Source organism: Agelaius phoeniceus, chromosome 1, assembly GCF_051311805.1.
Source record: "Agelaius phoeniceus isolate bAgePho1 chromosome 1, bAgePho1.hap1, whole genome shotgun sequence".
Classification (NCBI taxonomy): Eukaryota; Metazoa; Chordata; class Aves; order Passeriformes; family Icteridae; genus Agelaius; species Agelaius phoeniceus.
In genome coordinates, this window is record NC_135265.1 from 32,627 (window position 1) to 45,062 (window position 12,436).

General features: G+C 41.6%; 1 protein-coding gene across 6 annotated transcripts in view; it reads right to left on the minus strand.

Moving 5' to 3' along the window:
* Positions 1 to 12,436, minus strand: part of SMARCD3 (SWI/SNF related BAF chromatin remodeling complex subunit D3) — a 75,215-nt gene that overhangs the window by 16,617 nt on the left and 46,162 nt on the right. For all 6 annotated transcript variants that reach the window (XM_077176320.1, XM_077176338.1, XM_077176276.1 and 3 more), the window contains 2 exons: positions 9,106 to 9,228; positions 1,554 to 1,676 (listed from right to left, as the gene is read on the minus strand). In XM_077176320.1, the coding sequence (XP_077032435.1) occupies positions 1,554 to 1,676; positions 9,106 to 9,228 (246 nt within the window). The remainder of the gene's footprint in view (positions 1 to 1,553; positions 1,677 to 9,105; positions 9,229 to 12,436) is intronic.

Here is a 12,436-nt window from a genome sequence, read left to right on the forward strand (position 1 = left end):
AAATCTCAACAGTATGGAACAGTGTACATTTTAGGGAAGATCTCCTTGACTCTTAATGTTATTGAAAAGCACTGGCTTGTAAACATGGCACCCATGAGAAAGGTCCAGAAAATGGCCATGAAAATTATCTCAGGACTGGAGCACCTCTCCTCTGAGGACAGGCTGAGAGAGCTGGGGTTGTTCAGCCCAGAGAAACACAGGTTGCAGGGAGTATTTAAAGGGGGCTTGTAAGAAACATCAAAGGCAACTTTTTACCATGATCTGTAATTACAGGGTTGGACTGGTCTTAAGAAGGGCATTTTTTACTCAGAGGGTGGTGAGGCACAGGTTGCCCACAGAAGCTGTGGCTGCCCTATCCCTGAAAGTGCTCCAGGCCAGGCTGGAAAGGGCTTTGAGCAACACGGACCAGTGGAAGGGGTCCCTGTCCAGGGCAGTGGGATGGAATGAGATGGTCCTGAAGATCCCTTCCAACCCAAACCCTTCTATGATCCTAAGTCATCTGTATACCTTTCTTTTTAACAGCCTGGGGTTTTTTTGATGAATGCTAATTTCTTGGTCTGATTTATCAGATTACAGTAAATTTTGCAGACTGTCATACACTAAGCAAAACTATTTCCTTTTAAGATTTTTCTTTTCATTTAATTATCTGTATTTGTTGCTTAGTGCACAGCTCATATTGTCTATATTAAAAATCAGAAGGTCTGTGATTACCTGACTCTCCACAGAATACAGGCCACAGGATTCCAATTTATTTCTTTGTATTTAATGCAGATAATATTTTATTTAAAAATGCTGGTAATTGAAAAGCTATGTTCTTCCAATAAAGAATCTCTTTCTTTATTGAAATTTATGCTCTAATTTCTAAACTGAATCTGTCTAACTTCAATTCCCAGATGCTGCACTTTGTCACCACCTCCTCCTCCAGCAAGACTCTGATTCATGCACAGTTAGCTGCAGACAGACTGAAAGCCTTACCCTCTCCATGCATGCATGTTCTCAGTCTGTTTAGCCTATACATGCTTGCTTGTGAAGTCATTTCAAATGGATGAACGCCTTTATTAGGAAAGTCCAGCCTTCCCCAAGGACAGCTAAATCCACCACTGAGGTTTCTGAGGACTTCATAATGGTAAAATGTTTCTTTCACCCTTGCTCTAGCCAATCATACATTGTGTTGTACCCCCTAAGAATATGAAGCACTGCCTTCTCCTTGTTACCCTGTTCTTCACAAGATGCAATGTCCACTGCAGGCCAGAATTGCCACTTACCTGCTGTAACCTGAACCCCGTCATCTCTTTAAAGGGATCAGTCTCAGCCCTCTTCTCTCCACAACCTCCTACCTATCCTGTCCTTATGTCTGCCTCATTTTCAGCTGCACTCTCCAACATTCCCATTAGGGCCTTATCCCTCACTTGGGCTGGGCACAGTGCCTTCCCAGCAGCCACAAGCCAACACTGCCATTCAGACATGTCTTGCCTTGCTGATGTCCCCACCTACCACCCCAAAGGACAGCCTTTAGATCCTGCCAGCCCCAGTGAAGCAGAGGTAAGTCATACATCATCCAGGAGCTTCCCCTCCACGCGCAGCTCCCACGAAGCAATGCTGCCATCAGAGTCATCAGCGTCTGATTTTGCAGGATTAAATGTGTTGGAGATGTAAAGTCTCAGTTTCCGCTTTTGCTGTTATGCACATAGACAAGGGAAAAGTACATATCCAGTTAAAGCTCAGGATCTGAGGAAGCTGCAGGAAAGGTGACAATTACACATATAATAGGGAATCTCCATGTTTTGTACAGCTGCACCAGTTGTATTAGAATTTAAGATTCTGTTACATGAAAATACATTGAAGAGCTGAATCTAAAAATTCCTTTCAAGAACTCTTGCCTATACAAACATACTGAAATTCACTGTAAATGGAGGAAGACAGGAGGTTGCCATGCCTGAGAAGTGATCCATCCTATACTTCTAGATTAGATATCTGAGAAATCATTGTGGGTAAAGCATGATATTATGCCCTTTCTGGCTTCAACCTAGCTAGATTGCTAAAATTCAGCTGCAACTCTATTGCAACACAAATGTCTTTCATCGTTGCACAGCTCAGATTTGTACATGGCAGTCACAAATACAGCTCATGCTGTGAACTGCCTGCCAGTCACAGTTCTGCCCATCTGCACTGTGCCATCCTGCAGCACCTGGGAACAATCCTCCTGTAGACACACCTGAACACACACACCTCTGCCTTACCCTCCTCTTCAGCCCAGCTGCCCTCAACCTGAGCAGCTTGCTGGGAGACCTGTGTGAAGGAAGGCACCCTGCTTCACCCCCAAGCCAGCTGCTAAGATCTGCCAGAGGTACAATCATGCTACTACATTGTCATTTTACAGAGCACCTGAAGCTTCCCAGTCACTGTAGTGGCTTATGATTGTGTCATCTTGCAGTGCCCTTCCTTCCAGGCATCATGTGGAAAACCCAGCTATTAAGTCTGATGCATGGATTCCAGAAAAGATTGTTACCAAAAATGACTTTGGGACTCTAATCTCCAATACCTATGTAGATGACAATGTCAAAAAGGCTGTACTTGTCAAGTTAATCTCGACAAAACAATGTAAGAAAGAGCAATCTTGTAAAGTTTATACACACATAGGAGAGAACCAAGTTCCATACAGCAGATTATACAGCATAATCTGGCATAGAGGAATGGGGAAGGCAGAGTTGTATGGCTGAAGAGAAACAGGAAAATTACTACATTTTGCCAAATCTGGAGAAGACAGTGACAGAGAGGTTTGACAGAAATGGAGTGTCAACAGGGAGTGTCAACAAATGGAGTGTCAACATGCTCTGACAGGGAACAGGATTTTCCAAAGTGCCATCACTGCAGAAAATGACAGATTTATACAGGTAAGAACATGCAGATTAGCAGAAAAATATTCTTGTGAATCCATGTTTCTTCCATCTTTTCCCACAGGATTTCTGTTGCCAAAGTACTATTTCATAATATAATTATTTTAATGACCCCAAATCTCTATTTAGTGTTGTGGATTTGTGAAGGATTTCACATTTCTAAACTCAAAATCTTCAAATTACCCTGGACATTTTACGCACCATTCCTAAATTTTATCCCCACCTGGATTACTTGCAGAACTGTACCTACATACACAAGCAGGCTTTTACTTAATAGACATCTAGTGTCACCAGCACCACTGGCTTCTTGTAAGAGTCACCTGGGATGGTTCTGCTCCCAGACATTTTGGGAGGCTGTCTCCTCTTCCAGGTCCAGGAACTAGACAATGGCCCTTGAACTTGCCCTACATGCCCTTATTACCAACAGTGGTAATGCATACTTCATGCAGTAGAACTTAAAGAAAATAAATTTAGAAATCCCTAGCAAGATTTCAGAACTGTGGCTCTAGAGCCAGGAACAGTTGCTTTGGACTCTTAAGCCCTTTCTCTCCTACTGTGACTATTCTCCTGGCAGCTGATTCAAACTACCAGAGAGCAAGCAGGACCCTTAGCAGGGACCCAAGAGTACAGTATGAATCCTACCTGAAGGGATCTATCCAGTAACAGCTCCAGCATGCACAGCCATACTGCTATCATAAGGATGTCCAGTCTGGGAAGATGCCAGTTCAGAGATGAGATATAGTCAAAATTGAGCTCAAGAAAGAAAAACACCAACATGGTGCTGGGTGGGGTTTTAAAGAACAGGCCATAAAGTCTCTTCAGTTGCTGATACACATCAAAAATCACTGCATTTGGTTCACTCTCAGTATCCCTCTGTTCCACAAGAATGTCAGGTTCATATTCAGAAGGCTCTCAGAATGAGAAGGAACACCTTCTTCCATCCCCAGTTGAGCAACTCCATCTCATCCAGGGAGGAAATGATAACATTTATGGCAACTTGATTGCTTTGCAGCTTAAATAAAGCGGTAGCAAGAAGCAACAGCCCTTCAATAAATTCTGTAAATCCCTCAGCCATGTGTTTTATCACACAGACCTAAAACCTGTTCTCCTCTCTGTAAGGTGGATTCTCAGAGAACAGAAGAGCAAGCAACCAAAGGACTCTCAGGAGCTGGGAGCAAAAACTGAAGAGAAGACTTACAGCTCTAGGGCAAAAAGTAAGCATCACGTTTCATCTCTTCAGACACACCAGAACTTCACCACCCAAAAATGCAAAGCTAAGCAGGAGGAACTTCACAGAGACTTGATCAACTTTGTGAATCAAATAATCTCTTGTCCAAAAATCAGTAAACACTTGAGCTCCTTGTTCCCTCACAGTAAGACACTGATCTTTGACTCAGCTTCAGCAAAAGGAACTTTAAATAGCACTCAGATTAAAACGAAAAGTCTCCCCCGAAACCCAGTGTATTTCACTTACAATTTCTCCTTGAGAAAACAAAAAGGAAAGAAGTAATCAAATGTAACAGATGAGTGGACATGTCAGCAATGAACTCCTGCAAGGGTCTCAGCACAACTGCTGGGTGAGCTCACATGAAATCAAACAGATCTGAATGGGAGGCTGACAGGAACGGTGGAGCAGCACACCCAAAGCCTGCTCCTTCTCCAGGTTCTCTGATGTCATCTTCACACAAATGAATACAGCTTTAAGTAATGAATACAGCTTTAAATGGGTGAAATGCTGGAGATCTGTCAAATAAATCCTCCAGAAAACCTTCCCTGGTTTACAGTGTTACTTTTTTTTTTCAATTTCCATCAGTATTGAATCCCTAACAAGTCGAATCAGAAAGCAAGTATCTGATGATCCCAGGATCTGTGTACCATCCCCCAGATAAATCTCCATCAACTGCTGAAGTTAGTTTCCTTCAATGAACTCTCAGGCTGGACCCAAAACCTCCCAGACACTTCCAGGGAAGTTGTGCTTGGGATTTCAAACAAACAAACAAAGTTATTAGCAGACAGTCTACTGCTGACTGACTCAAGAAAATCTGACTGCCAACCTCGTAAGTAGTATTGTGTTAAGAGCTCTCTAAGTATATCTTAAAGGTGAATTTCTATGAACCTCAATATAGCATAAAAACCTCAAGCACAAAGCACAGAAAAGATTCAAATCTGTGTTTCTGCCTTTGCATATACAGTAACTGTTTTCCAGTCTCACAGAAAAAAAAAACTTTTTAGAAAGCAAAATGAACAGTGGTAGCATGGAAACTAAAAATCAGGAGCCAGAAAAAACAATGACCACTGTCTGATCATTATAAAATACCCCAATTAAATGAAGAATGTCCATATCAGAGCTGGAGTATAGAGGCATCTCGCTCAGAGCAGCAAGACATGTCAAAATTTGTAGAGGAAACAAAATTAGTTAGGTAACTCCTGAAAAGAAAATGGACATGAACTTAAAAATGGCCAACCCAAAGCAGAAAACCCAGTGACTTGGTAGACTACACAAGTATAATGAATAATAAAAGGAATGGGACAGTATTTACTGAGTTCAAAATTGCACCAGCACATGAAAAACACTTATTAACAGTTCTATAAAAGTGTAAATAGCAACAACAAAACTCAAAAAAAGGTGAAGCGAATGCTACAGAGGAATCAAATGGAAATTAGTATGCACAACAGTCTACAGAATCAGCTGTAGCAGCTTATTTTGTAGTTGTATATTCTACTTTCTCAGGAGACAATGAGGAGTTGGATAGTGACAGGTAGTAAGAAGAAGTCAGGTGCACTGAAAAATTATTTTTCTACAGGGATTGGGAGGAATTAATTTTTTACCTGAGAAAAGAGAACATTAAAGAACCTGAAAGACATTTAAAACACTGATTGATTAAAGGAGATAAGGTGTTTGAATTTCCTTATCTCATAATGCAAAAAGCAGAACACAGAATTATGGCACAAGACAAGTGTTTCAGAAAAAAAAACCTAATTGCTTTCTGGCAACAATCCAATATCAATTCCTCAGTCATCTTAAAACCTGAAAGTGGGGAAAAAAAATCTCAATTCATGAAACTAGGGAGAGAGACACTATGATGGTGTTCTGATGCTACTACTTGTTTCTCACCTAAAACTGGAGAACCTGGAAGCAGATAATTTAGTTTGGGAACTGCAACCACACACATATTTGTAAACAGAATGTCTCACACCAGTTCACTGCGAAAGAAGGACAGTCTCTGGATGCCAGTCTGTGGTTTGAGTGAGATGAAAGTACTGTCTGTGGTGCCAGGGTTTGCAGTGGGAGCCCTGCTCATGTCATGGTCACATCCCACTGTCAGTCAGAAGACCCTGGTTCAGGCTTTGGGATGAAAATCATCTCAGTCTTAAAATTATGTTTATGGTGACAACTGTCTATCTCAGGGTTACACAATGGAGACAAATAAGCATTTTTAGGGTATTATTTATCTATATTATTTTAGACATCCACTTGTGTATGAGAAGAATTGTGCCCTGAACACCACTGTCTACACCAACTTGATCTCTCAACTATGAAGGGAGCCGAGAGTGACTAGCTCACACGTAAATGAATGAAATGGCTATGTCTATACTTAGCCAAATAAATCTCACTCCCAAAGTCCACTATGGCCTTAGAGCTGCATAGATTTTCAGTAATTAATTGTTTATTGACATCTTCTGATCTGTTGAGTGTATGGTTTCTGTTTCCTTCAGGCCATGGAGCTTGCTATATCTGTCAAACAGCCCTGTCTGCCTGACTACCTCCTAAAGTTCTTCCTGGAATTCTGACCACGTGGGTCTTCCATGAAGTCAGGACAAGGACTCTGGCTAATGCTGCTCTGCAGACAAGGAATTCTGAGACTCTCATGACAGATGCAATCCAAGAATGCAGGACTGGCTGAAGAAGGGGAGAGCACACAGCAGTGCCCAAGCAGCAGAAAGCTGCCCAGGCAGCTGAAGAGGGCTGCTGACAGTAGTCCAAGGAGCTGACAGGTGGGGAAGGCCATTTTCCCCTTCAACAGCTGCCCAAACCCCAGGTCTCCTCACTTCTTGAGCCGTCCCACAGCTGTCATCTGGTTCAAGAGTGCACCTGTTCTCAGGAGATCCAAGTAGGACCAACAAGCCAAACATATTTTATGCACTGTCCTCACAAAAAAAAAAAGGTTTAACCACTTATGCCTAAAATTTCCCCAGCATAGTCTTCAGACAGAAAAAGCCCCAGCCCGAGCAACACTAGACCATAAATCTGTGGTTCCCTACAACCACAGCTTCGAGCTGTTTCTAGCTACAGCTCAATCACCGTGACAAACACTGTAACTGTAGCTGCAGCTGATAACTCTGAGAAATCCTGCATATTCCCTACATTATTTCACATACTTTAGACAAATTCATATTTCTTATAGGATTACAATTCCAGTTTGAGAATCACTGTTCTAAGGCAAGTATTTCAAAATTACAAGAGCTTTGATAAGAGATGAAAATGCAGAGGTAACTTCTATTGCTGTTACCAATTCTGCAACTATAATAAAATGGAAATATTAACATTAACAAGAACCCATGTTTATCTAGGTTTAGCCCTATTTTGACAGTTCTGATACCCATATGCTAGGACTACCTACACACAAATTTGGAAAACATCTGTTTGATCATTCTCTAGATGTTAACTGAGTAAGTGATATTTAAAATGTGTTTGCTGAGCCCTAGATAGAATTTTCTGTCTACAGTTTCTGTAGAGTGTTGTGCCTCCGACCCTCTTCCCTATCCCAGACCCTGAATATCTCCATAGAACAGCTTACAGCTAGGACCTTGTGCACTTGTTGATTCCCTCATTAAAGACTTTACCACAGAATAAATAACTTCCTGCTGATTTATGAATTTAAGTCAAAGTCTTCAATCACCTTAAAATAACGCCAGATTCCTAACTAGTTTAAAAGAATGGTGTTCTACCCATATCAAGAAGGTAAGACAAATTATTTCTTCTGAGAGTAAAATCTATTATGTGCAACACTTTTTAAGAATGAACTCATGATTTAGACCATCCACAATTCAGTTTCCTTTCTGTCTAGGAGGGGTAGATGGAACTTAATGGAACTTAATAACTTAATTGTTTCTTTTGTTTGTTTGTTTTGGTTTCTGTTTGGTTTTTGGTTTTTTTGGTTTTTTGTTTGGTTGGTTTTTTGTTTGGGTTTTGCAGGTTTTTTGGGGTTTTTTTTGTTGCTGTTTTGTTTGTTCACATATATCAACTGGAAAAACACCAAGAGGTAAAAGCTTTCCACATTTTATCAGGTACCTGTACAGTGACAAAGACAAGAGAATATTGATCTTTGTTGGGCTGACCCTCATCACTGTGGTACAGACAAGAATGATAGCTTTATGTCACAGCAGACATCTGGCCACAAAACCCTTCATTCTATGGGAATTACCTGAGGAATAGAGTATGAGCTACCCAATACAGTTACAAGAACTTAAATGAGACATGAAAAGAAATTCTTCACAATAAGAGTGGGCAAAAAATGTAACAGACTGCCTAACAAGGCTGTGAAACCTCCATCCTTACAGATTTTCAAAACTCAACAAGGCCTTGACAATCCTGTTTTTAGCAGAAGGTTGAACTAAGTAACTTCCAGTTTCCTCCTATCTAAACTCTTCCATGATTCCAATGAATAGACTCAGAAAACTTAGAAAAAACCTTTTCAGTGGGATATTAGGAAGAGTGAAGTGCTGGACTTCATCTAATAGAAACTGCAGAGAATGTCATCCATTCTTTTTTTTACACAAATAATAATTTCTGTAAGTAATTCTTCCCATTGTATGCTCTGTTATTCCACAGGTTCCACTTTTTGACCAAATTTGAATAGGAAAAGTAATACACACCTTCAGCACAGCCCTCTAATCTCTTATTTTCTCATTTTTTATCATTTTAATACAAAGTTCCCAAACCAATGTTTATCTATCCTTTATTTATCCCTAGGCTATTATTCCCCTTATTAAAGACTTTCAGAAGCTAGAGCTGGTAATGGCCACTAAATTTTCTCTACCACTTTTCTATGCATGCTGATTCTCAGCTGTTTACTCTTAGGAGCTTTGTCTAATCCATTCCAAAGCATTTCTGCTAACGAGACTTTAGCTTGAAAGGTATTTCCACCATTTACTACAAGAATTATTCTCCTCCCCTGATACAATGTCCAAATTTCTCACAGCATACCTTCATTGGTCTCTTCAGCGCTTCCTGAATGTCCACGCGCTTCCGCATGATGGTCTGGTCCAGCTTGCGCTCAAAGGCCAAGAGATCCATGTAGGCCTGCGACTCGGGAACCAGCTCGCGGATCTGAGAAGGAAGCAAGGAACACCTCAGCACCGGGAGCACAAACGCGCCATGCTCCAGAACAGCCACACTGACACGTTCCCAGCCCTCAGACAGGTGTGCCCAGAGGAGCTCTCCCTGCCACAGCAGCTCCCAGACAGTGGGGCAGGTCTCAGTGGCGTGGGACAGGCACAGACTGAAGAGCAGGAGCACAGAACGGAGGCTAATGCGCTCTGGAAGATCCCACCTGAATCCACAGAGCCTGGACCATGGCTGTGTTCTTCCACTGAGGCTTAGCTACCAGCAGCCAGGGAGACTTCTCTTGGCAATCCAAACTACAGTGAATTTGTCCTGCTAAGAACCAGAAAAGTGCTGCATCCCCCAAACTAAACGGGGAGGGGGTGGGGTGTGTTCATGCTGGTGTTTCAAAAACAAGTGCCACCCACTGTAAGTAAACACTGCCAGGTAGGATGCCTGCCTTTGTCAGCACATCTTCCTCTGCTGCTGAAATTGACCTTCATGTCAAAGTTTCAACACAACCAGCCATCAGGTGTCAACTCACGATCCTGCCAACTTTTATTGGTATTTTAATAAATTAGTTAACTATATTAGTTCTATTGAGAAACCCCCTTGTTATTTTCTCTTTTACAAGGGAGTTAGCAGAGGAGGGGATATGAAGTAGGTTGGAAATATGACCTAATGAACTGAGCTTAGAAATGGGTAAGTATACCCTTAAATGAAAATGTTGCTTCTTAATTTGGAATAACTCATGCAGGAAAACCATAAAAAGGTACTGTAAGTAACTAAAATAGAGCTACTAGACAACCTTTTCTATTTCTACAATACTCACTCTAGCTTTTCTATTTCTACAATATTCACCCCTATATTTCCATAGGAATTAAGAGTTGGTTTTCATGTTTTGCTTTAGAAACAGAATTAGTTGGAGTTAAAATTACAGTTTATATCTGGTGTAAGGCACAAACACCTGTGTGAGAGACAGCAGGCATGCACGTGTTCCCTTTGGAACAAGGACATGAGAACTATTGCAGAGGTCATGCCAACAGCTGGCTCTCCTGCTATTGTGCCTCTGACCAGATTTCAAAGTTGCCGCCTTTCAGTATCCGCACCAGTCCAAGGCAGAGTGTTCCAGAACCTCAGCAGGCAATATGGGAGGAAGAACCTCCTTTTGCTCCTTTGGAACCTGCCATGAGTGAGTTTCCTTTGGTGCCATTTCCCTGCACTGCTGGAGCAGCAGTGGGAAGGCATTCCCTAGGCAACTTTGCTATGTTTTACAGGGTTTTGCCATCCCTTTCCTAATTTGCTTTTCCAGCCTAACAACGAACAATTTCTCCTTGCTGTATTTAGACAGACTAAGGTTATTAAATAAATGTCTCTTTCAACTGACTCTTTTTGTTTTGAGATGGTAGAATACCTGCTCTACTTATAGCAAGACTAAAACGTTGGAAAAGCAGAAACCACAGATACTTTGGAAAAGTAGAAACCAGAGCAAAAACTCTGTTCAGCTTTAGGCAAACCATTATAGTTTTAACTGCTTATATGCTTTCTCAGAATGTTAGTATCAGCAGCATAATAAAAGAAACATGAGCATGAAGAGCAAGCATTACCCTGGAAACATCAAGGAACTGACAGCTTGCAGAGCAAGGGCAGCGAGGCACTGAGTGCAGATCTTTGGACACAACAAAACACCCCAATGTTCTTGTTCTGCACAGATTAAAAGATTCCTCAGTTCCTTGCCTGAAGAAATTAATGATGGTGTGCTACAGTCAATTAAAAATTCTGGACCAAGAAAGTAGTTTCAGACCTTTAAGGCCAAGTGCCATCAGAGTCAGTTTGTGAACCCCCTGGGCATAGGGTGCAGCATGGCCTACAGGGCCCTTAGGAGAGAGCCTGTGCAGCACAGATGACACAACCTTTCTGGCTGGCTCAATGGGCACTAGACCAGGATCTAATCAAATTTCTAGGAAGTTTGTAGAAGCAGCAGAAACTTTCAATAAATATTTTTATTCCACACTTTGACATCTTTTATCACATGAAAGTGAAAGGGTTATTTCCTATTCCATTCCTTTAACCAAACTGGATGCTAAATATTACAAGATGCTAAAAAGCACAAACACTTTAAACTCAGCCAAAGACAAAGCTGCATCTAATTCCTTGAACTGCAAATGGCCACAGGCTGGGAGAGCATTTGAGAGAAGAATTGTACTTGCTGTGTTTGTATTCTTCTCTAGGGATGTGTTATGGTCACAGCACAGCAAATCACATGGGATTTGGGCACGATCAAAGATCAGGCCAGTTTTGCCAGCTCTCAGTCCTTTGCTTTCTCACCCTACTACTGGGATAATCTTTTGGAGGCATGACAGTGCGTATGTGATAAGGATCTGTGCAGTCTGCCTAATTCCTTCCCTTTCATGGTTTGCCCTAACAGAAAAGTTCATGGCTCCGTGCAGGTGTACACTCTTCTACTAAAGTTCTGACTATAAATGCAAAAAGAGTGCTTCAATACTTCAATTCTCCATTCTGGCCTTTCTCTAGTTGACAAAACTCCAGAAAGCACCCAGCAGAACCAGCATCTCATCAGCTATGGTTTTGAACATATGTAGTTATACTTTATCTTAGAATTCCATGGACAACTGGAAGAGATTACTATTAACATTAGTAAGACAGTGTCCTTCTTGATGCTGCAGTTATCTTTCTAGTATGAAAATTCAAACATTTCAAACTTTTATAAATTACTAAAAAGCAATTGCTATTAAATTATAGATTTTTATCTTTGATTTTCACAAGATTTTTTATCAGTGATGACAAAAAAATGGCCAACTTGCAAGTGGGGGCAATGTGGACAGTGTGGAAGGAATGACATGATGGGAGACAGCGTGGGGGCCCCACCACACCTGCCTGTAAACAGATGTGCAAGGCTTGTGAGACAGAATTGGAGACCGAGGAACAGCTGCAACACTACAAATTCTGGGATACAAACACCTTTGGAAAGCTTTTATGGCTGTCACAGTACGACAGCTTGGAAGGCAATGACAGCAGTCAGCAGGCTGGGGACAGCAATGAGGAAGCCTTCTGCAAGAAGATGAGCAGCAGAAGGAGAGCTAAAGAAAAGCCCAGGTGCGGCTCTGGTTCTGCTGCTCACGTCCAAAGCCACAGAGAAGGCTCCACGCTGCCTTTGGCTCCATTGCTCCTGGCTGAGTGCTGTCCTCAGGCT